Source organism: Chaetura pelagica, unplaced genomic scaffold (genome assembly GCF_000747805.2).
Source record: "Chaetura pelagica isolate M959 unplaced genomic scaffold, ChaPel_1.0 scaffold166, whole genome shotgun sequence".
Lineage (NCBI taxonomy): Eukaryota > Metazoa > Chordata > Aves > Apodiformes > Apodidae > Chaetura > Chaetura pelagica.
In genome coordinates, this window is record NW_009953758.1 from 4498888 (window position 1) to 4523487 (window position 24600).

A 24600-nucleotide genomic window follows, 5' to 3' on the forward strand; every position below is an offset into this window, starting at 1 on the left:
AAGCCAGCTGTGAAAGCACTTACAATGTTAGTGTAACGTTCAAACGTGTGTGCCATTACTGAAGTCTGGAGGCTGACTTACCAGGAACCATTCCTGCAAGAGTTGAGGTTGGGTAGCTGCCTTGTCCAGTCGGAGGAACATGGGGTGGGTAGCCAGGCAAGGTGGTGCTTGCCATGTCACGACCTGGAAAGGGAAAGAATCAGGTGATCAATAGGGGTAAGATCTTTCAGTACTGATTTGATATCACCTTTTGTCCCACTGTCACATGACTAGCAGCTTAATAGGCAAGTGCTGTTCTTCTCTTATGTAAGTGCTGTCCGGCCGTGGGAGATGTTGGGGGAAGATTGTGGCACTTTTGATCTCACACTGTGAGGATGGGTGTTAAAACTTCGCTTTGTGAGGCTCAAAATAATTTGCTTTGTTTATGGTAGATTTTAGATCTATTTTAACTAAGTCAAAATGGCCCTAAGCTGCACAGAGAATGGCAGCATATTTCTTGCTAGAGTAGCTGAGGTCTTGTCTGTATGCAGTGGATGCAGTTCCAGAACTGTGGTGATGTTGCTTTAGGGAATGATCAATGTGCAAGGCATTGGAAAGTGATCCAAGAGTTTTCTGTGCCTCTCTCTCTTCCCACTTCTGCTGTTCACCTGCTGATGTTTTCAGGCAAGTCACTTCACCTCTCTGAGCTTCTTTTTATGCTGCAAACTCTTTGGTGCAAGGGCACACTTCTAGTACATTTGCAGTGCTTAGAATGAAATCAATGCTGGTTGGATTCCTTACAGGTGCTGATGTAATACATATAAAAATAGGATCATGCAAATTAGTTTGAGTCCACTTCATTTTTATCACAGGTACATTTTTGTGTTAGTAATACTTCAAGCTGTGATATCTTTTCTCCACCAAAGAAGTAGAGAGGGATGTGGGCTGGGTGGATGATTGTAGTTTATTTTTCATCTCTTAGGAAGTGCAGCCGGAGGCTTCTTGGTTGATGCCAGAGGCATTTCCTCATTTGGACTGGTTAGCCTGAAAATGGGCCAGCCAGAAGGGCATTCTGCTGTTAGTGCTTATTGCATTTAAATGAACTAAAATAATCTCAGAAGCTGCTGGGAGTTTTGAGCCAAAACCCAAAAGAAAAAATAGAAAAAAATTAAGATAATCTTTCCCACACAACTGCTAGAAGATTTAGAGCTCAACCTTCAGTGCTGCCTACGGAGATCTCAGCCTGTTCCAGGCATCCAAAGCCTTTCACGTTCCCTAGGTGAACTGTAGCTCGCCAAGAAGTTTGTGGCATTTGTTGTTCCTTTGCTAATTTTTTCTTTCCCATCTAACTGGAGGGCTGGAGACTGACTAGTCTGTAGAAGTGACAGGTTAAGTATGGCCAATTAGCACCACTGGAGTCACTGGAACTGTGCTGGAATATGCCAATGAAAGAATTAGAGGTGGTTTAGCTCTAGTAGTTCCAGAATGCTAACTGATAAAGCAGGCCCTGGAACAAGCATGAACCTTGGCTGGGGAATCAGAAATAAGTAAGTTAAACAGCAAAGAAAAAACTAATCAACATGGAGCTTAACCTGAAGGGAAGTCGTTTCTCTGGGATGAGGTAGGCTAGACCAGTGTCATTGCTTTCATAGGTCTTGACTACAGATTATTGAGGTGATTTGCTCAGGAAAAAAGAAATACAAGCTCATTCTTTCTCCCTGGAGAGGTTCCTGATCTGTGGCTGAGGTTCCTAGCTCACCTTCTCTTAGATAATACATAGACTGAGCCATTTTCCAGCCACTCCCCAATATTGATAAAAATAAATATACAATTCCTCAGGGATTTACATTCTACACTCTTTTACTCTTATCAACATCTTTCCTTTAGTGATTTGTAGCTATGTGTTAAGCTGTATGATTAACACCTGTAGTTTGTTTTTCTTCCCTCGCATCCTTTTAAGGCAAGAAAGTTTTATGCTTAAAACTCATGTTCTTTTGGTTTCATATATTGGCTGGACTGAGGAATAACAACAGGTGATGAGTGACAAAACAGTGTCACTGAAAACTTAGAGAGAACAGTGTGTAGCAGCACGCAAAATTAATTCATTTTGATACTTCCATTCAAGAGGGAATGCATACACATTTACTCTGCTACTCAATCTGTGCACATATGCCCCTGTGTTTTTATTCAGACATGAGTGCACAAAGACTGATGTTCAAAACTCAGTGTGGAAAATTCATTGGGAAGTGATCATCTGTCAAAATCCCAGTCTCAAAAAAGTACAGTATCAGCGACATGAGTTAGAGTCCCACAGAGAGGGACTTAAATGTTGTTATATACAAGCACGCCCCCTCCATTACCTCCTCTCATTACCAACAGGTAGACAGGATTATTAAATTATTGTACTCCTGGGCTATGGCAAGGCTAGCACCTATCCTGCTCATCATATACTTCCACTTCCAGCCATTCTCCCTTCTTCAAGAGCCTTCTGCATGAGGAAAAGCACCTTCATTGCAGTAACATTATCTGGGCTTTTGAACAATTTCTCCCATATCTAATTCTCCCTAAGGGTCCTAAGGTGCCTCCCCTGAAACACAGTGCCTTCTAGGCTAGAGGGTAGTTGTATATGACTGCATCCCCAGAGAACTGTATTGTTGGAGAGCATCTGTCAGGAGACTCCTTGGCTTAGGAAGTGCCCAGAGCTCAGAGGCTTTTATTGGCTGCAGTAAGATTGGACAGTGTTATGAACACAAAAGTATTCTCTGCTGTTACTTGCTGCTTTCCTACAGGGAGGCTTCATGCAAGTCTCACCTGACAGGACAAAGGGAGGATGGTCAAAAGAAAAAAATAATATAGCAACATGAAGAAAGCAGAGGTAAGATGTGTTTCTTGAGTATTAGGAAGTGTGGTCTGCACTTAGACTTTGTCTGTTCTGAAAAGCCCAAATTACGTTGTTTGACCATGGAGTGGCAACAGCCTCAGCAGTCACCTAAAATGATACCCACTATTTCATCCAAGCCACCCCTGATCTTCTGCTGCAATGTTGCTTTAGTTACCTTGCACAAGAGTTTTTCTGAGTACCTACCCAGAACTTCTCCTTCCTCCATATCCTCCCCTCCTGTCTGTTGCTTCAAAGTGCTGGCATCTTCTGCAACCTATTTCTTCACTTCTGTCCTCTTCTAAAAGGCTACCTACCTCCGGTCTGTACTTCTTTGGCTCTTAAAATATAATCGTCTCTGAACCACCATTCCTGGTCTTGACATTCAGATGTGATGCCCTGTTTCTTAACTGCTTGGTCTGCTATGTGAAGGCACCAGCTCCCATTGACACTCCCAAACCAGGTGATTCAAATATTGCAATATTAAAATTATCTATCTGAGAAGTGTGTACAACCCATGCCAAATGACCCTGCCAGTCCTCAAGCTGTCTCGGTTATTCAAGCTGCTACCACCTACCTTAGGCTAGCACCCAGCACCTTTGATGGGCCAACAAAACTTGTTATGGCTATTGAGGCAACATGGGATTTTGCTGCACAAGTGTTTCTATACTAAGTCCCAGGCACACCTGACTGGGACACTCTGTCACTTCCAGGTGTGTACAGCTTCTTTTCCCATTTTATTCTAGAAAATGCAGGATGGGCATGAAATCCTTCTGTGGCTCTCCATGGAGCTGAGAACTCATGCTGCATACACAGAACTGGAACGTGGTTGCTCTAGTTCCCACTTGCAGTCAAAGAGCTTGCAGCATTTACTGGTTTCCCCGTCAGATGAAACTGAACCCCTTGACTGCAGCATCCCCACTGAGTTTGTGGCCAAGGCCAGTTACCTGCTATCAGAGGCTGGCTGCTGGACTGCCCAAAATGGGCACCATGATGAAGGAAGGCACTGTAGCAAGGCGTGGACGCATCGTCTGAAAGGGCCATGTGGAAGGGCTGAAGATCAGCCTGCCCAGAGCCGACCGGCGTGGTGGGGGTGAAAGGGGTGAGAGAGGCTCCATGAGGCTCTTGCTTTATACTGAGGGGAGAGGAGAGGTTTTCTGTGGTAGGGTAAGGGATGGACACAGACAGACAAAGGGAACAGGGGAAGGAAGAGGAGGGTGGGGAAGGGAGGAGAGGAAGAACAAAATGGGTAAATGAAAATGGAGTGGTTAAAATCTACAGGGAAATTAATTTAAAAACAAAAAACAAAAATAAAAAAAGTTAGGAGTAGATCAGAGGAGCCAGTGCTGAGACAACAGCATTAATGCACCTGGGGGCTAGGCTCTGACTGCAGGGATGCCTCTGCAGGGGCAGCAGGAGATGAGGAGAATGGCGTGCAGTGGCAGATGGGAGGAATGGGATGCAGGAAAAGGAGAGGTGAGGGAGGGAACATGCAGGAGAGGGGGGACAGGAAGAAGCATAGGGTTGGGAAGGAGAAGAATGCTCTGAAGCTTTTGTGTTCCCTTTCCTGCTCTTTCTCTCGCTGGCCGAGGGCATAGGAGGATGCTACACTTACACAGTTTGACCCAGGGAATTTGACTCCTCAAACCCAAAGTAACCTTCCTCAGGAGAGCAGCATGATTATGAGCATCTGTTAGGATGCTTGCTGTAATGGCCAAAGCTTGTCAAGCCAAACTCTGTAAAAGCTTTGACAAAAAAGGTGCAGCTGAATTTCGAGGTGGTTAAAACGAAAAATGAGACTGTGCAATTAGTAGATAGATAGACAGACAGACAGATCCATCTTACTCACAGTGGCACACTTTGGAGCTTTGACCATAAAAGCAGTCAGTATTGACTCTGGTTGTTCCTAGTTTATGGTGTTGCCAGACAGATACCTTGACAAAGAGATATAATGGAGGAGAGGAAATGTGGGGGACTTGTAAAAGGTCTCATTTTGAACACCCAAAAGAGAAATATTGATGATGTGATCAGATCTGATCCAAATCATCTAGCAAACCATCCACCCTCAGGTAAACAAATTAAAGCCAATAAAGGAAAGCCATCTCTCTGCTGTGATGGCAAGTGTTGCCAATGGCCTATGAAATAAGTTAGTTCTGGTGGTTCTGATTTATACAGAGAAATATAAATGTGGCATATAATTAGGTCATAAATCTGAGTTCATTAATGTAGAACTGGCTTAATTAACTCTAGGCACCTTATTGTGAAGCTGCAATGCTCACCTAGACAATAAAGGGCTGGGCAGTTTCTAGCTGTGAATGCTGTTTATCCTGAGGCATTTGTTTCCTAAAGGTTTGCTACCTGGAAAAAATGATAGTTTGCCATCTGTGTTCTCCTCCAAGTACCTCTGACCTGGATGAGCATCAAAGGTCTCTTATCACTGAGACTCCTTTGTAGCAAAGACATATGCTCATGGATCAGTTGATTGTGAAGGATCAGTCCTGGCCAAAAGGTGTTCAGTTTCTCTTTATTTACTTATGTCAAGTCTCTGATATGCTAAGTGAGGACTGTAATTTCTCCTGCCTTTTTGCTATAGGAAGCTCTGTTTGGCAAGGACCTTTTGTGGAGGATATAGGGAACAGAAGCTGGATATCTGATTCTTTTTGCACACTTAATTAGTCACCAGTGTAGGCAGCAAATCAGCGCCCAGCTTCTGATTTTTAAGCTGTATCCTACCCTACGCTCATACCAGTGAGCCTTCACGTGCCAGTGCCAGTCTCTGCCGTAGATAGAGAACCTCAAAAGCTATTTTTCTCCTGCATCGGTTGTCATCAGGTGGCAAGGAGTTCACAGAATTACCTTCAGGCTAGACAGGCAGAGTCACCACCAGCAGTCTGGGAGTGCTGAAGCCCTTGTCCAGATAATGGTGATCCTAGGTAACTTGGATTAATAGATCTATCTGCAGGCAGAGGGCCAAAACTTCCTCTGGCTTTTAGGGGCTGCGAGTTGAAGTGACATTTTTCAAGAAAGCCAAATAAACTAGGAAATGTTGGTCCTGGGCATTCCCTGGGTTCCTTTTTGCAGCTGTCTGTACTATGAAAGAGAAGGCAGGTGTGGGGATCTGCTGGGGAGGAAGGCAGAGAAGAAGATAGACACAGGAAGCGTGGGTGGGCAGAAGCAAGAGGTGCTATGGGCAGAGGTTAATCCTGTTTGCACAGCCCCCAGGCACATTAGGTTTCCTAGTCCCTCCCCTGCTTTATTTCTCTTTTAAAGCACGGAATTTTCAGCTATAATCCTTCCTAAACCACAGCATTTTTCAGGTGCTCTGTGTAAGTGAAACCATAATCTCTGGTAAAACAGACCACTTAAACTGCCGTAGCATTAGGCCAATCTGATGCAGCCCCTGGATTTCCGCTCTGCCCAGCCACCACAGAGAGGATTTCAGCCTGAAAGACTGTCTAAAGCCCTTGCAATAGGAACAGCAGTGCCAGGCCTTGCCTTGCAAAGCTGAGAAGGGTTAAGGGACCAGGAGCCATTTGTCCCAGTGTTGTGAGGCTGTTTAAGGCCCTGTCAGACTCACAGCAGAGATGAACCCAGCCCTCTCTTGAACACATCAAGGCTTATGAAGAAAAATTCCTCACACCTTCCAGAGGCAGCACCACTTACTCAGTGCAGGGGGATAAAGAAGTCAACGGTAACATGGCAAGAGACGGGGACACAATAATCCCAAACACTCTTCTCTCCAAGAGTAGAGGGGAGGAGGCAAGGATAAGGTCAGACAGCAAATGATTGCACAACAAAAATGCAGACTTTTATGTGTCTATTTATCTATCAGTCTATCATTCCCTCTATGGTCTGCCACTGCACAGACATAACTTATATCCCATGTATCTTTACTGGTGGATGGCTTTTACCAATTTTTACTCCTTTGTTGTCCAACTCTCCCCTGACTAAAAGCACCTGAATTCTGTCTCCGATATAACTCCTGCCACTGCTATGCTGGAATAATTGCCCCAGCAGTGAATAATAGCTCCAAAGTGTGTCAGGGTAGACGAGATCAATTGATTGATCGATCTATCCAGCTGTGAATGGCATGGTCCCATTTTTCATTTTAACCACCTAAAATTTCAGCTGTGCCTTTTTTGTTTTCACTTCTGATTTTCTCCACTCACTAATTCTTTTGTATTTGTGATGGAGAACTTGCCCCTTCCTATCCCAAGTCCTGCTAATTCCAGCAAGCTGTGGAGCAATGCCATACTGGCTGGCCTCTGTGTCTCAGGGGCTGTGCCTCTATAACGCTGCACCTGGGAACCCCAAGGTATCTGCCAGTGTTTCATTCCTAAGGCTGGAATACTGACCTGTAATCAAGTAAGGGGCAGAATGAGTTTGCAACCCCAAGAAATGGCAGAAATCTATTCCTGTTCTAGGCCACTTCCTCTTCTAAATGGCATACAATATCCTTGTTTATAAGCAACAAAAAATACCAACCAGTGTCATGGTGGGGGAAATCTGAAAGAGTTAAGCAGGGTGGGGATATAGCTGGAAACTTAGCAGAGTACTACATATTTTCTGCATCTTCTGCACCTCTCTAACTGTAATTGCTGAGTTATGGCTGTTTTTCTTCCTTTCTAGCCCTCTCCTCTATTATTCTGGCAGAGAGCTGGAACTGGTGATCTCTGGCCTAAATTCCCCCTGAGAATGAGGGGATTTTGGCCAGACAAGGCGAGAGGAAGATTCACAGCTTTGGGTTCCCACAGAGACTCATCTCAGCTTTTATTGTGCTCTCTGCTGCCAAAGGGAAGGGATGCAGGACTAGATAAGCTGCTTGTTTTTCATTGCTAGCTTCCTGAAGGATAAGTGACCTGCATCCACTGCTCCTTTTCAGTAAGTGAAGAATATCAAGATGGCACGTCCCTGCATAAGGGGTAGCTTGTACACACCCACTTAATAACACTGCTTACCATCTTGACAACGTGTAGTGCTCTTCAACTTTTCCTGGGGTCTCTATCAAATATTTCTATGACCCCAGTGTCCCACTCTTTAGAACACATATTGTTACAGCATCCCTTAGGGATTGCTGTTTTACCTGTGAGGAACTGAGCCCAGAGAAGGTGTATACATGTTCATGTAGAAACCCTGTGTCAAAGCTGAGGTTTATCTCAAGTGTTTTGAATCCTATGCTTGTACCCACCGTTGAAACATCTCTTTCTGTTTTTGTGTTCTCCATTCCTTAGAAAGGTTTAATTGTGGCAAACAGAATGGGCCTGGGTCCTCTGCGTTTATAAACTGGTGAGCTTACACTGCAGCCAGTGGAATCACATAGCTCTTTATCCCACGTAAGAATCCTGCCTAAGAAATTCTGTAAGTCATGCAAAGGACCAAACTGGACCAACACAGCATACCTTTTACTTTTGCTTTCTGTTGTGTTAGAAGAACCACCACTGAAGTTTAAGTTCATTGTGATTTCTTTATCCTTCTCCATGATTGTAACAGACCTTTGCTAGAGCAACTGAAAAGTATGCAAAGACTAATCTGCTTCTAGTTGTATCTTTCTTGTCTTCTCTTTGTATTCCTGCTTACTGGAGGAACATGAGCCTTCCATGTTCAGGTCTATGTTCATGATCAGGTAGCAAGTTCTTAGCCATATTTACTTGTGGGTTGTTGAAATACATCTTAAGAAACAACCTGGGATTGTTTTCCCTTGAGAGTCAAAACTATTGTGATATCACTGCTGTTAAGTTCTGAAATCCATTTGCCCCATTTTTTTTATAAAACTGAATTTTATAAACCTAGATTTTATATCTGCTTTAATTAACTTTCCAAGTAAACCGATCTATCAACTTTTTATGTTACTTTGGAGAGAGTAAGTTTTATACTCTTCATTCGGAGTAAAACATGGAGCTTCCAGTAGACCCATAATCTGGACTTACTCTTTGAAGTTGTTAGTGTTAGCCACTTGAGAACTCCACTGAAGTGAGCTTCTTGTGCCTGTAAGTACAATTGTTTGCAGATGGAGCTGATGAAGAAAGATGTGCTTTAAAGTCTTGGGGGAAAAAAAAAGATGTGCAGCTTGTGCACTGAACACACACAGGAGTTCAGTGGAGTTCATATTGGCCCTTTTCTTGAGTCCCAGCCGATCAGGTTGGGCAATCACTTCCTGCCTTAAAGTGTAGAATGTGCTATTTCTTGGTGGGTTGGGACTTGATTGTTAACTCTTAAACAAGATGCTTTTGAAACATGTGCTGGGAAATGTATTTAGAACACATTAGTTTCTCACACAGTCCTCATTATAAGTGCCTCCAAGTTTTTATCACAATGACCTGTTGGAGAGTAGCATAGGGGAAAGGCACCTGGGGGCCCTGGTGGACAGGAGGATGACCATGAGCCAGCAATGTGCCCTTGTAGCCAAGAAAGCCAATGACATCCTGGGGTGTATTAGAAAGGGTGTGGTTAGTAGGTCAAGAGAGGTTCTCCTCCCCCCCTATTCTGCCTTGGTAAGGCCGCATCTGAAGTATTATGTCCAGTTCTGGCCCCCTCAGTACAAGGACAGGGAACTGCTTGAAAGAGTCCAGCGCAGAGCCACAAAGATGGAGTGGAACATCTCCCTTATGAGGAAAGGCTGAGGGAGCTGGGTCTCTTTAGCTTGGAGAAGAGGAGACTGAGGGGTGACCTCATCAATGTTTACAAATATGTTAAGGGTGAGTGTCAGGAGGACAGAGCCAGGCTCTTCTCAGTGATATCCAGTGATAGGACAAGGGGCAGTGGGTGCAAACTGGAGCATAGAAGGTTCCACGTAAACATATGGAAAACCTTTTTCACTCTGAGAGTGACAGAGCCCTGGAACAGGCTGCACAGAGAGGTTATGGTGTCTTCTCCTCTGGAGAAATTCAAAACCCACCTGGATTCCTTCTTGTGTGACCTACTCTAGGGGATTCTGTTCTGGCAGGGGAGTTGGACTAGATGATCTTTCAAGGACCGTTCCAGCCTTAACATTCTGTGATTCTGTGATATTCTACTGAACATAAGATAGCATAGATCTTCCTGGGTAGCCCACAGCAATCCTGAACCTACAAAGAAGGGCCAAAGATTGCTGTAAGATCTCAAAGACTGCAGTGGGCAATTTCAATTGTACAAGCAGCTGAGCTGGTTAAAACCAGTACAACTGATGAAGATAAAAAGTTATTAACACCTGCTGACAGGTGGTGCTTAGCTGAGATATAAAGCACTCTTTGCTTTCAGTGGGCAAATCTACATCAGAAAAATGTTACAGCCATACTTATTGTATTCATCCTTTAGCCTAAGAAGAAAAGGCAAAAACTGAATTGTTGGGAAAACAATATAATCGTCTGGCAGCATATAAAGTGTGGCAGCCTGTAATGCTGTCTTCTTTCTGAGGGAAATCAGACTGGGAATGCCAATTTACTGCTATGGTCATTACATGACATTGTCATTCACTGCTATTGTTCACTTAAATGCTAATTTCAAAAAGGTGGAGACATCCTTTATTTCGGGTCCATCCATTTTAGGGTTGCTCACCTCACTATGCCTTTCAAGCCCATGAGGTGCCTTTTTCAGCATCACAAAGTTATTGCCAGTGAAACTTCCATTGGCTGCATAGAAATAGTTTGTGATTCCTTTTCCCCCTGCTATTCCTGTCAGTTGCAGGGATTATTCATCTGACCATCTATCACCCTCAGCCATTTGGTCCTGGAGAAGAGTAGTAACACCTTTTGCCTTTCCAAATTCCTTGACTAGATAAGAAGATACTATCTCTTCTTAGGGATGGGAAACAGTTGATGAAATTTGGAGGTCCTATGGGCTTCTGCTTTTGCCAGTTCCTCATCTTAAATAGAGGAAGGGAGGCTTGCTCACAGAAAATACCTTCTTGGTTCTGATGAGGCAGGATATTAACAACCTTGTAGCAGCCACATGAATGATCATCATGTTCCATTTTCAGGGCATTGGGGCATCCAGAGATGTGCCCAGCAGGCTGCTTGACTGCTGGTGCCTGCAGCCATGATGCTGTGGCTGCAACATTTGCTGCCACCAAAACCAATCTGGGGTCCCTAGCAATTTGTTGAAGAGGTTCTTGTAAGTCAGCTAAGTCAAGCCCTGACCAGAACCATTGCTTGTTGGTGTCAAAGGCTAAAGTGGGTTAGAAGAAGACAGGAAATTTTCACCAGTGTAAACAAGTAAAAGCAGAAGGAAATGCTCCCCCCTCTCAGCATGCCTACACAAGTACAACTGAATGTAATGGTCAGTTTTAATCATGATTCAAAACAGCAAGCTCGATTGACTTGTTTTACCCTATGAGGATGTTTTCTAAAAGGTTGAATTGTATGGGTGGCAACAAATATTTTGACAAATTAAAAATTTACACTAAATGTGGTCATTTCAATTTTTGCTAAGTAGATTAACTGCATCTGTGCACATTTATTTAAGCAATTATGTTGTTTAATCTAATTTGTCTTTACATATTATTATATGAGAAAATAGTGAACGATGAGTCTATATTACTATTTTATTAGATTATTAACTTTTTACTTGTGATCTGTGTCAAGTTATATTTGGATAGACATTAGAATTAAATTAAAACAGTATTTGTAATTATTCATGCTAATTAAATAAAATGACCACAAGTTCCCTGACTTCCTAAATATACTAGAACAGAAAAAGCAAGCTTTTCTAAGCAGGTTTTGCATTAAAAATGATTTATTAAACAAAGGAAAGGATATATATAAAAGGAGGAAATTGAACTGATTTTAGAACCTGATTTTAGAACTAATAGATCTCATCCTTTCACACCAAGTTTAATTCACTCAATGACAGAGGAAAACAAATGTTCCTGCTTTTTCAAATCCTAGCTTGTTTCTTAGTTTTGAATGACTTGGTTATTGAACTGAACAAAATTCTCTTCAGTCCACTCACTAAGCTGAAAGGAAGGAAATAATATCTTCTCATCTTTCAGGAGGCTAAAGTTCTTGAGAGATTGTTTATAATTTCAGGAAAAATTTTGATCCAGATGTCTAGCCAGTGATTTCTGCATGCTTAGTATATAACTTTATTGACAACTTTCATAGAAATCAGATGCTGTTTAAGTACTATTTTTGTATGTATTTAAGACATAGCAAGTAGCCTATATATCTGTAACTCTACAATATTTTTACATATATTCACCTCGGAATTAAAAAAAATAACTTAGACTGGAAAAAAAATCTGACCCTATGCCAGAGAGGGTAGGTCTGGAGGAAAGTGAGATTGATGCTGTTTGTGGTTTTTTAGTGCCTTTGTTTGACACATCATGTGTTGTCATTAGGACTTTACACCCTGTATGACACTTTTTCCTTTAAGGAAAAATTAATTTCCCAGAGAGAAGGAAACAGTTTCTACATAGAACATATTAGCTATTTTGTTGGGTGATTATGATTATAAAATTTACTTATTCCTGTTGATATGTGCTAGCCTATCAACAGCACAGAAACATTCAGAAACATCCTCACAGGAAGAGAAGGGGACACAAACTCCCATTTCAGTCAGTGGAGGAAGTTGCTGAAGTGTTTTTCTTGGCCTTTTCTTTTACCTTTACTTTTCTTCATAGATCTCACTGATGGCAGTGGGCTGACAAACAAGGTCTATTCAGTTGTAACTGCCAGAATTTAATTAAGGGAAGTTTTTCTTTACCCTTAATGTAATTTTATGATCTATTTAGTACTTTAGTAGTCTTCTAATAAGCAAGTTTCAAATCTTACATGAAAAATCCATTGTTTTATTTCCCATAGTGCTGCCTCTCTATTCAGTAACTTCTGAGCTAGATAATTGAGTTGGAAAGGCCTCTTCTCCCAAACTATTAACCCATGTCCCCAGAACTCAGAAACATGTTTGAAGATACCTTACTTCTTTAATGCATGCCTATTCCAAAAGACATGACTTCTGATCGAGCTTAAAGAAGGATCTTAACCTTTTTTCTCAAGGGATGCAAGGCTTCTGTGAACAACCTTGTGCTTTTAAAGTACTCCTTTTGCTAGTACAAAAGTGGTTCTCCTCCACTCATCTTTTGGACATTAACTACTGAGCACCTTCCAAACTCAAAGATCTATGGAAACTACTGAATAAAAGAAAGCTATTGAGGTTTCCAATGTTTACTTAGCCCTATACAGGTTTACATTAATCTCCTTAGGCTCCTGTCTGTCTTCAGTAGAAAAAAAAGTAGAAAATCTCTGAACGACAGAATTCTGCTCTTGGTGTTCAGCATATTCTCACCTTATCTTGGTATGGTCAAGCTTGGATCTTTGCTTCTAGGAAATCTGACTGGTATCCAAAGATACTGTCCAAGACACTGTCATGTACCTATGCCACTCTGGCTGTGATGTCCATGCAACATCAAAGCAAGATATAGCTGGTCCACTGGCCTGTGTGTGAATGATAGGATGAGGTGGTATTCTCAGGCAGCTCTTAACAGCTTTCTCTCTCTGTTACTTCACAATGCAGTTGAGAATTCCTACATTATCTGTTCTGTATGAAGGACATTGGAAGCATATTTCATCACCTAGTGCTCAGCTAGCCCCTACCTGTCAGCTTGTTCATGAAAATTCCTTGCAGATACTTAATTGGGAGAAATAAGGATGACCTGTCTACTCCATTGGAAGAAAATGGTTTTGTTTACTTGCTTTGGACCATCTAGGATGTGTTGGATAGAATAACTGTCTGAAAGGGAGCTTTGATATTCACGGTACTAGGTGAGGCTGTGCTGTATGTACCTGTGATGCTAAGCTGTGTATTTGAAGCCCAAGACTTGGGAAAGGCCTTCCTGCACTTTGGGGAGGAGGCTGCCTGTTTTGCAGCATTCTAGCTCTTCAATTTGCAGAAGTTTACAGACAGCTAAAGGGACTTCAGTAACAACAGTACTTAACTATCTCACTACATTTCAAGATTGTAGGCAGTTATATATTGTTAATGTTTTGATGGTTTTTGGAGGGGTGTTATCTCAGAATGGTGTGAGCTGAGAAAGCTTGCTGAGAAAAGCTAGTCATGAGCCAGATGAGAAGGACTTTCTCTGAAGTCTTCAGAAAGAGCAAGAATCCAGTGCCAGATAACTTTGGCTTGGGAAGAGCTAGTGATACTTTTTTCTCTCTGGAAAGACTGAGATTGGGAGATGTTCTTCAAGACTGGAGCTAAATCTTCTGTCTTGAAGTGACTGCACAATGAGTTTGCACCCTGCATGGGTAGATTTGTTTCACATTTGTTTCAGCTGTCACCTGGGTTCACAGATTGCCCTGAGACAAGAGCAAAGAGGTATTTAAAGATGGCACTGTATAAGCAAAACAGGCAGCCAGCAGTTCAGTACTTGCTGTTATTTCAATATCCCTTCTTGGGAGAGGGATCTCAGTGATACCAAATAAAACTGCCTGCTCCCAGCCTCTTCCAAAATTTCCTAGCTGGGGTAGATGAGGAGGCAGCACTGACTTCCTCACCTCTTTGGTCCTTCCTGAAAGGGTTGCCAAGCTCCATAGCAAACATATAATGAATCATTCATCTTTAATAGATTATGCAAATTGAGAACACCAGATCAATGAAGATCAATAATTGCAACCATTTAATTGCCAGCAAAAACATTTTAAGAATGAGCATTATCTGAAGTCCTTTCTTGGGTAATGGCACCATTAATCCAAACATTGGATCCTGGCCTAAGTGTAGAGGAAAAATTCTCCACCCCTTTTCCCCTGCTGCCCTTCAGGGTGTTAAGGGTTTTTTTTTCCCTTTTCATTTCCAGTTTCTGAGTTTCCCCATCATTACCACCAGTGAACATCTCCCAACGCTAATAGTTCTGCTTTTGTTACTCTGCACTGATTGAAATGTCGCATACAGATTGAGATGTTAGTGTTAAGTTGCCACCTGGGAGTGTCAAGCTGGGTCTGAAATGAACTTTTCTCACTCTTGGATCCAGATGGATCAGATGAGGATGTTCTCGAGCTAAGCTGGGAGTGTTGCAGGGAACAGAATGGGGATGGCACAAAGTTGGGGAGGACATGAAGATTTTCTGCCTCAGCCCACAGTCTTTCCAGTGAGGCCAAATCTGCCTCTTGATGTCCCCTGGCGAGAGACATGTCCACAGCTTATGCTGTGTCCCCAGCCTTTGGGAATTTTGCTCTTCTATTAACAAGCTGGAATGCACCACCTTCACTTAGGCTGAAGGTCTAAAATTAATTATTTTAATGGCCCCCTTGAATCTTAAATTCTGATTTTAGGTCGCTTGTGTTTACATCCAACTGTGGGGATCTGCCTTCCATGAAGTAAGGACAGTATTGCTCTCCTACTGGCTTTGTCCCCCAAACACCGGAAAGTTTTCCTGTAAAAGATGTAGATCTGCTAAATGGTAGATGGACACCAGCTTAGTTTTGTCTTGCATATGCAAATGCAAAGAAAGGTGGAAAAATTTTGACACAGCTGAGCCATTTTTTTTCTGGTTGGCTAAGAAACTGCATGGCTACAAGGATCCTGGATCAAGCCTGGTAGCAGTCACAGCCATTAAAAGAGTCTGGGGATGTCACTCTTACTAGATGCTCTCTAAATATGCAGTTTGCCTCCCCTTGGTTCTCCATGACATTTTGCAGACCTCACACCCAATCTCCTCTATATTTGGGGTAACTGTTACTAATCCTAACCTGTCCCAAAATTCCTGGTAGCCAAAAGGCAAAATTCACTGTTGCTCAGTGTTTGCTGAAGAAGCAAAGACTGCCTTCCCCAGCCGTGAAATGCTTTGGCCTCAGGGGCTATTAGCTGGGGCTCCTGCAACAAAAAGTTGAGATACAGACTCCAAAGCTCTTGATTCTGTGCCATCAGAGACCAGCTTTCTGGCCAAGAGGCAACAGGTCCTTCCCTTGCTAACAGGACTTACATCTCTTTGTCATGCTTTATTTCTCAACTTACATGGCAAGTTTTCTAGCGAGGCTAAAGAAGCTGTAGGGAAGGGGTGATATAGCAAAACAGGAGCAAGTGACTCAGGCCTTGCCAGCTGCTTTAGCTACCCAGGAGGAAATGTGCAAATCTGTGGCAGCTGTATGAGCAGAGACCAGTGGCAACTAAAGCCAGAATATCTCCTTATGGCTGTAGACATGCACAGGGCAGGCAGTGTAACACTAGCATCAGGATGGTGTGCCCTGTGGACCCAGGACAACCCTGTGCTGCTCAGGTTCTGCATGTGCCACCAGCAAAGAAATTTCTGTGGAGCAGCTGCTGTAGAAATTGCCTCCTGCTTCTGTACATCTGCTTTCACTCTGGTCTTGCACTTGCTCCCATTTCCTCCTGACCCCATCACACTTGAGTTTAATATGCCCAGTGGTGAGGGAAGGGGAGAGACCGTGAACAAATTTCTTTTGCCAGCTGCTGTTAGAGACTCATGGGCTTAAGGAAGAGGGAGTTTAGCAGTCACAGTTCAGCAGACCTCAGTATTTAGTTTGAAAATCCCCTTCCACAGGGGGGCTGAATAGAACTTCAATTATTATTTCTCCCCAAGAAAACCAAGTGCAGATCATGGGTAAGCCACAACCCTCTTGTTCTCAGACACAAAGGAAAAAATGGCAGTGAGTATTTGGACATAGTTGTCCACCAACATCCATCCCTAAGCCCCATCTGGGCATAAATATTCTTGATTCATGCCCGGGTTTGTCTGCCTTTGAGTCACATCTGGGCACCTCTAAGTGTACCCAAAACTGCCAATAGTCTTCAATGTCAAGCTTCTCTTGAGCCCTTATGTCCTCCACAGTCTTTCTCTCTCTTTCCATGTTTGCCACAGAGGGATATCTTGCATTAGCAGAAAAAGCAGAAGCTAATGGTGATGAGGGAAATAAATAAAAAGCTTGGTTCTGCTGTTTGGTCAGGCAGCTTACCGGTCACCACAGGGTACGTCTGGGGTCCTGACACATTTGTCCCCAGGTCTGGGTTAGCAGAGGTGGATAGACTTGATTTGACTTCATCGAGACCTGGGGTCAGAGCTGGGAGGGAGTACTCATTACCCTGGGGAAGAGAGGAGAGAGACAGCTTGCTATTGATGTGCGGGGAGAAAGGGAAGGGTGTACAGATGGGAGGGAGGAAGAGGAGAGATGCAAACCCCTGCACAGATGGAAGAGAAGGAGGAGGAGGAAATGGAGAAGATGAAGTGACAAGAAGGTTGTGGGGGGGTTCCTAGGATGAGCTATCCCAGGTGCCTGTGTGCTGCTGTGAAAGGGAAGAGGAGCGAGGCCAGGTGTGGGATCTGGCCCCTTACCTGTGGTATTACTGAGCCTTGGTTCAGTTCTGTGGGGATGAGGATGGCTGCCTGTGCCAGCCCAGGGGAGAAGAAAGGGGAAATCCATGTCCCCTCCTCTTGGCTGAGCAGAGGTGGGAGGTGTTTGCCCTGGTGACAAGGACAGCTGGGGCAGAGGACTGCAGTGACATGACTAAGACAGGCAGACTGTAGCAAGCAGCCAGTGTTGGCCCTCTGTAGCCAGGGTCTCTGCTGAGTCATTTGCCTCCTCTCCACTGTTACCTCTGTCCTAGCTCTTTAAAAACAAACAAAGAAGCCTCATCCCCTGCCTCTGTCACTCTGTGCACTGGGGTATGAAATTGGGGAGGGGGGAGCCACATGGCTAACAGAAGGGTGGGAGGGGGAGAGCCATTGAATCTGAAAGGGTGTCCTGTCCGAAAGGCTCTGGTAATTGCCTTTTTATTGTGGTAGCCTCCGGACCAGACGCACTAGCTGGAGAAACCAGGAAGGCTACAAAACAGCAGGAAAAGTTGCTCTGATTAATATTACGTTAAATTAAAACTGATTTTCTGCTCTTTCTGCTCTGTTTTTTTCCATGCGCTTTCCCAGCCCCCTCCTCACATCTCCCCCTCCTCCAGCGGGCTCCCTGCTTGCTGCCCCCTCCCCACCCCTGTCCCTGCTTGGCTAGGACTGCCTAGTCATTTCCAATTCCTTCTCGTATTGATCTTCCTGTAGAAATCAGTTTTGTAATTAGCTGCAAATTAGGCCTTCTACTGGGGGTGAGCCTGCCCCCTGATTTATCACCAGAGTAATTCGCTGTGATCGGAGAGAAATTAAAATGAACTCAATTAGGCTTCGGATTTGCTTTATGGGCCCTGCTCAGAGTTTCAGGGGGAAAAATGACTGTGCTGGTGCTTAATAGTCTAATGAAAGTAAATAAAGGTTATTCATTGTAATAAACCCAGGGACTCTGGGATGAAGGGAGTCCACAGCCAGCCTCTCCTTCTCTTCCTTTGTTGGTTTATGGCTTGGGGCGGTTTAAAAAGACTTTTGATTTTCATTTTATTAAGACAAACAGCTTTTGGGATAAAAGGCCAGGGGACTGGGGGAGGAAGGGGAAGGGGGGCCAGAGCTGCAGAAGTGCAGAAAACTAGGTTGGAGACGGGAATAAAGTCTCAGCTTTGGACCATGAAGGAAAATGCTTCATTAAAGCCCGCCCCTGTGGCTTGCTGGGCACCGGCATGATCTGAGAGTGCAGGAGTTCCCATGCAGTGCTGTGCGCCAGCAAACATGCACGGCAGTGTTTGTGTGTTCATGGCAAAAACGTGCCCACATATCTGCATGTGTGTGTACAGAGGGAAAGGCAGACATGAGGTTTTAAGGACAGCACAGTGTGCCTGTATACGGCAAGTTCACGGGAGGTAGAGCAGGTGTATACATGTGCATCAGCACAGTGATACATTTTCAGCTAGAAAGTGCTGTAAAATATAAAGGTGATGTATGTACAATACAGGTCAACGTGAACAAGGGGTGAAGAAGGTGAGAGTGATTTCACTTTCACTAAGGGAATCTCCCTGCCATCATCCTATGGGCACCTGTGGGTCCCCATGATCAGGCTGGGCCCTCACCTGCTCAGATTTGATGTGCTCTGATGTTTGAAAGACGTCAGGGTAAGAAGGACGCTCAAAAACTCGATCTAAAGCCTCCAGCTGCTGCTGGGTGAAAGTGTCGCCACGAAGGTGCTTCCGCAAACTGTCCACGCTGCTCTGGGAATCTCCATTGGGAACTGAGCCCTCGGATACATCTGCAGGGCACAGACAGAGAAAACAGGGAGTTAGCACCACCCTGGCTCAGATTAGCAAGGGATGCAGGACAAGGACAGAGTGGGAAAGAGCAGGGCCCTCCACCCCAGGAGCTGTGCCACTCCCATGGGAAGGGGAGGCTGTGAGGACCAGAGAGAAGCCCCCTTCTGTCTGCTGGAGTGGCCGGGCTGCTCATGTGAGCTCCATGGGACTCTCCTGCCCAGGGTGAGTGATACTGTGGAGAATGGTGCTTGGCTCAGAGATGAGTTTCGGTTCCGCTGATTTTCAGGGTTAAAAATTGCCAAATCTCCATTGCTGAGCATAAAATGGGAGCAAAGCACAGCGATTAGCATCGCTAGAAGGCTACTGGAGAGGCAGCTCACAGAGAAACCAGAGTGCTGAGGATGGACCTGTATTGGAGAGAGCTGAGGAAGCCTGGCATGGAGAAAGGGCTCTCTTACAGCTTGGAAGGGAGTCAGCTCTGTTGTAGCTCCCCCTTCCAAGTAGAAGTTGTATCGCTGTTATAATTTCCTTCTCATCTGATCTTGTCCTGTGGCTTCTGTTACGATCTCTGTCCCATTCTTCTGTGTGTAGCTCATGATTTATCACAATCCCTATATCTGTTATAAAACTCCCTCCAAAACTGAATCTTTATCTGTGTTGCTCCCTCTTACTATCCAGAATGAATTACTGTATTACAAAACCTAGTCCTACTCAGTGGGCATCAGTCTTCCTGGTATTCTTTTATTCTTACTAAGAAAAAAGCCTTTTTCTGGTAGAAGTATCACCAGAAGTGCATCTCTGTCCCTGCAACAGCTCTCTGATATAATCCAATCTCACTGCAGTGTCTCCTGCCATGTTCTTGCTGCCTCTATCTCTGTTGTGCCATCCCATGTCTCTTACAGCCTATTCAACCCCTCTGAACTGAGTCCATTATAAATGCCCTGCCCCATCCAAAGTGAGTCTTTTTTGTGGTAAACAATCTTATCACCCACCTGTTTGGGTTGGGTTTTTTTCCCCCTGTTATGCTCCAATTCAAATGAGGTGCATTTGTCTCGGTCATAACCCCTTTTTATCTGAATTGAGTGAGTCTCCTGCTATTAGCATCTGTCACATCCAAGGTGAGTCTGTCTGTTATAACCTCCTGTCCTAGCTGAAGTGAATCTTCCTTTGTCATAATCCTTCATCTCATTGGAGGCAAGTCTGCTCATTATAATCTTCTCCAACTGTGCTGAGTATCTTTCTGCTGTCACCTCTCAGCCTAATTTTGGTGAGAATAGTTATAATCCCCTGTCTCATCCATGCTGATGTAACTTCATACCCTCCATGCTGAATCTCTGCTTACTGGGCTCCATCAGAAACAAGCCTAACTGTCTCATCACCCCATCTAATGTAAGATCAAGTTCTCTTGCACTGTGATTACCTTCCATTTTTTTTCACTATTATTCCTCATACTTCACACTTTCTTGATGGCTTCCAGTCTGTGAATTTCAGAAACTTGCTGTCTTTCAAGAAACTGCTTAAGGGATCTGTTATAGACCTTCTCCCTCCTCCATTGTGAGTACGTCCATGGGCAGGCAAAGCTTCCAGAAGCCTGGAGTGACATTCACTCTGCAACAGCCAACACCAGGCCACTCCACTGCTTCATCTTTTAGCTCATGGATGGTACCAAGATGGGTATTTTCCTGGCACAGTTAACGCCCAACTGGTGGCCCAGAGTTATAACTGATCCTGCTGCCTTCTGGCTATGAGATATATCCGTTTATAGGTGATTATACGATATGATATAATCAATAGTACATTATATACAGTAACGTAGTACTGTACCACTCGCAAGACCATAGAAAATATTACATATTGATTTGTCCCAGCCAGCAGCCTTTCCTCATGCAGCCCCTTATCTCTCTTTCTTTTCCACCCCTAGCCAAAGCAGAGCTGTTTACTGGCACTGATTCCTGGCCTTTTCTCTTCTCCTTGGGCTTATTCGCACAAGGGAAAATTCTCAGGTTCCCAAAAGCTGGAGTTCATGACAGATTTGACTAAGAAAACAAAGCAGACTGGCTTTGGTGGACTGCATGCTGTGTGTGTCAGTGCAGTCTTCATGTTTTAGATGGACTGGGCCGTTCCTGCAGGGAGTGGCTTTGAGGATGACTGGGCTAGCTCAAGGCTCATGCTCCCAATTCCAGTAGTTACTTCTCTCTGTTCCTCCCTGCAGAAAGCTGGCACGAAACTCCTGGGTCCAGGCTTTGAAAAAATTATGTGTTTCTGTATCAGCACTTGTCTCAACCCACTTGCAGCCTATGAAGCTGTTTGCCTTTGAGGATTTTTCCACGTGTCAGTCAGTGTGCGTGACTCTGCACACCATGATGCTAATACACATGGATATTTTTGCAGTAGATCATTATGTTGGTATTCTGTAGATTCTGCATCACCCTACATGCCTTAGCAACCGTTTGTCTAGGATGGCAGCCCTACATTGTGTGTGGTGTTTGGTGTAAGTGAGCAGGTGTTCACATACACAGTAAAACTTCCATTGATGCTTATTAAACTGGATCTTACCCTTTGTGAGTTGCCCTGGGGGGTTGCACAGGTTAGTGCACCCATGCACATGTATTTGCAATGCCTGCCTGCCTGCAGAGCTCTGTGCATGCGTGTCTCCCGCGTGTGCACAGGGCGCGCCTTTGTGTGAGGGAGCTGAAACCACAGCTTTCCCAAGTCACTGTAGGAGTCTCTTTTCCTTCATTTATTCAGGGCCCCTTCAGATCTTGACAAATCTGTCACTCTAAATTTGCGAGAGATTATGGTGCTCTCTCTCCAGCACAGAGAGAGGTGATATATGATATCTGCTGCCCCTATTGATTGCCTGATCTGGTGGCAGAGGGCTGGCGAAATGAACTTGAAATGAACATCATGCCTCAACTCATTGTGCGTATAATACACTACTTAATCCCACATTTTTCAGCCGCTATGGAATTCAATTGATCAATCATGTCCCTCTGATAGTACTGTTTTAGGGGTTATTGCTGCTCTGCTCACTGACCTTTTTATTTATTTATTTATTTATTTGTGCCAGTGTGTGTGTGTGCACCTAAGTGCATACGTGTATTTGGGAAACTCAGGACCAGCTGGTAAGAAAGGACCTGTATAGTCAGTGGGAAATGAAAGAAAAGCATGAAGGGAGGAGAAAGGGAAGGAATGGGATTAGAGAAGAAATCAGAATGATCAAAACAAGCAAACAGATAGGGAGAGGTGGAAAAGTTGTAAGGAGAAAGGCTGTGCTTTGGTTCAGGTGGGAGTTCTGGACATGGCAGGGCAGGGGCACTCTGCCATGGCCTAGACTTTAAAATCTAGAGAAGAAAATAAACTTTTGACAGAGGTCTGTAGGCTACTTCGAGGTGGACCTTGTCTAAACAGCTTGCAGTAGTACTGGACGTAATGGTAAGGCACACAAATCCCAAACTTGACAGAACAATAATATGAGCTGTGCATATGGTTTTTACTTATGAAGAGGAGAAAGTTTCATGGAGATGATCTTGAAAGACAGATTTATATGTCTTGTATTGCTAACACTGAGACATTCACAGTCATGGATCACTGTATTTTCTTCAAAACCAAAGGATTGTAAATCCCCTGTGCTTGTTTTCTGGTGTCAAAACCTATAGAGGATGTGTTTTGCTTTCTTTCCTGAAATTTCAAGGGACAGACACTTATCTCTGGTTTTAAATCAAGTTGCAGTTCTGTTCTAGGCATATGACTCTGTGGGCTGGACTATAAGGAAAAGCCTCAAATACTGTAATACAGAAAGCATGGGAGCTGACAATTGGGTATGAGCAGATGTGGCAGTAAGGAGCAGGGAGGTCTTTAGGGAAGAGATGGGGTCCATCAGAGGGCTGCGGGTAAAAGCAAAGGGAGGGGTCATTGGGAAAATTTTGGTTGAGAAAGACTAGCAGATCCCATGAGGAATGGCACTGTGGTGGGCAACAGTCACTTCAACTGATGAAGTGCTAGGAGTAAAAGCTTTTAAGGAATGGGGATTTGCTAAAAAAAACAGCTTTTGAAAAAGGATGCCATGGTGAAGCAAGGCTTCACCTGCAGGATGAGTCTGCAGATGCCACCTAGGTAACTGCACTGCCTTACCATTAGAAAGTGCCATCACCTTTTTACTGGTGAGGGAAATTCTGTGGTACTGTGACACAGGCACGCCTCTCTTAAATCAGTAGGATCTTAGGCAGCCTCAGAGGTGAACCATGGCCTTGGTCACTGTGTCTCTCACAAGAGTACACAGTTGCTGTCACTGTGATCAGAACTGGCCTTGCACATGTGATGGGAAACATCTTGCTTCCTGAGGGGCTGCTGAGGGAACATACACAGCCAATGTTCAGTGTAAACCTTCAACACAAGACGCAGAAATGCTCCACAGGTGTCACAGAAGTATCCTGACATATAACAAGGAAATGCTGTGCCAGAGCACACAGGAACAACTTTAACTACATCTGACACAGGGAATATGCCCACTTAATAGCTACAAAACAGAAAGAGATTCCCAGGTCTGGAAGCCACAAAGACACCATAATATACAAGTAGGACAAAGCAGCATAATACAGTTACTTCCCTGGCGACAGCTGACAGAGAGCACCCTTGCTCAGGGTGGGACATGGCCATCTCAACAAATAATTTACATACTCAGAGAATTGTTTTGGTTGGAAAAGACCTTTGGGATCAAGCTCAACCATTAAACTAGCACTGCCTATTCAAAAGTACTGCTGACACAGGAAGACCTTTGTGACACAGAAACCTGTAGGAGGGTCATGAGAAGCTGTGCAGCTGGGACACAAACATGGAGATACTGTTCTGTTTTGGGGCTGGAGCTATTACCCCCTCCATATAATGTCTGCCTGCTGCCTCACAGGGCCCTCATCTAAGCTGGGGCTTCACAGCACTACCAATAAAAATCACAGTCATAATAAAAGCGAATGTGACTGGCATGAGAACTGCCAGCCAGGTGACACAGCAGAACCCATCTTATTGTCAGAGCCTCTGAGGGAAACACATCTGCAGTGCTGAGCCAGCTGCTGAAGTGCCATCCCTCTGCCCCACTGAGGCAACCTTGTCCTCTCCTGCAGCCTGCTTTTGTCACTGTCCCTGCTGGGTTGCTTAACCCAGAGCAGCCCTGTCCCACTCTCCAGACACGCAGTGCTGCATGTGTCGCCCTTTTCCGAGTCACCCTTTGTGTTAAGACTGTTCTTTCCCTTTATCCGATTTCCCTTCTCTTTTTTCCCCCTCTGATGTGTTCCCATGTTCCCGTGCAGCTCAGGCCTGTCAGGCAGCTTTCCAGGACATCCCGGGGGGCCTTTCCCCACACTGCCAGTTGTTGCAGTTTCAAACTCAATTGTTCTCCTCGGTACTGAGGCAAATGGAGTCATTAATTACCTTCTATCGGCTGGGCCGAGTTCAGAACGCGATCGATAGGCAGCACTTGTCATTCACGGCAGCCAGCCCTGCACAGACCCTCCTGCTGCCTCCGGCGCAGGGCCAGGAAGGAGCCCAGTGTTCTCAGACCCGGGCTTCAAACCCTGGCTTCGGGCTCTTCCTGGGAATAGCAGACCTCCTGTGTCTGCATCTGAGCTGATCCCCAGCCAAGGGAGAGATCAGCGACAAAGGCCTCAGCTGAAGGATTGGATCACACGTGTTTTCGAATGATC

At 44.4% G+C, this 24600-nt stretch overlaps 1 protein-coding gene across 1 annotated transcript in view; it reads right to left on the bottom strand.

The window, feature by feature from the left end:
• PAX2 (paired box 2) overlaps positions 1-24600 on the bottom strand; it is a 49525-nt gene that overhangs the window by 6279 nt on the left and 18646 nt on the right. Inside the window, exons 3-5 of the mRNA XM_010000823.1 lie at positions 18725-18900; positions 16741-16867; positions 82-183 (exon numbers count right to left, since the gene is read on the bottom strand). Coding sequence (XP_009999125.1) covers positions 82-183; positions 16741-16867; positions 18725-18900 — 405 coding nt within the window. The remainder of the gene's footprint in view (positions 1-81; positions 184-16740; positions 16868-18724; positions 18901-24600) is intronic.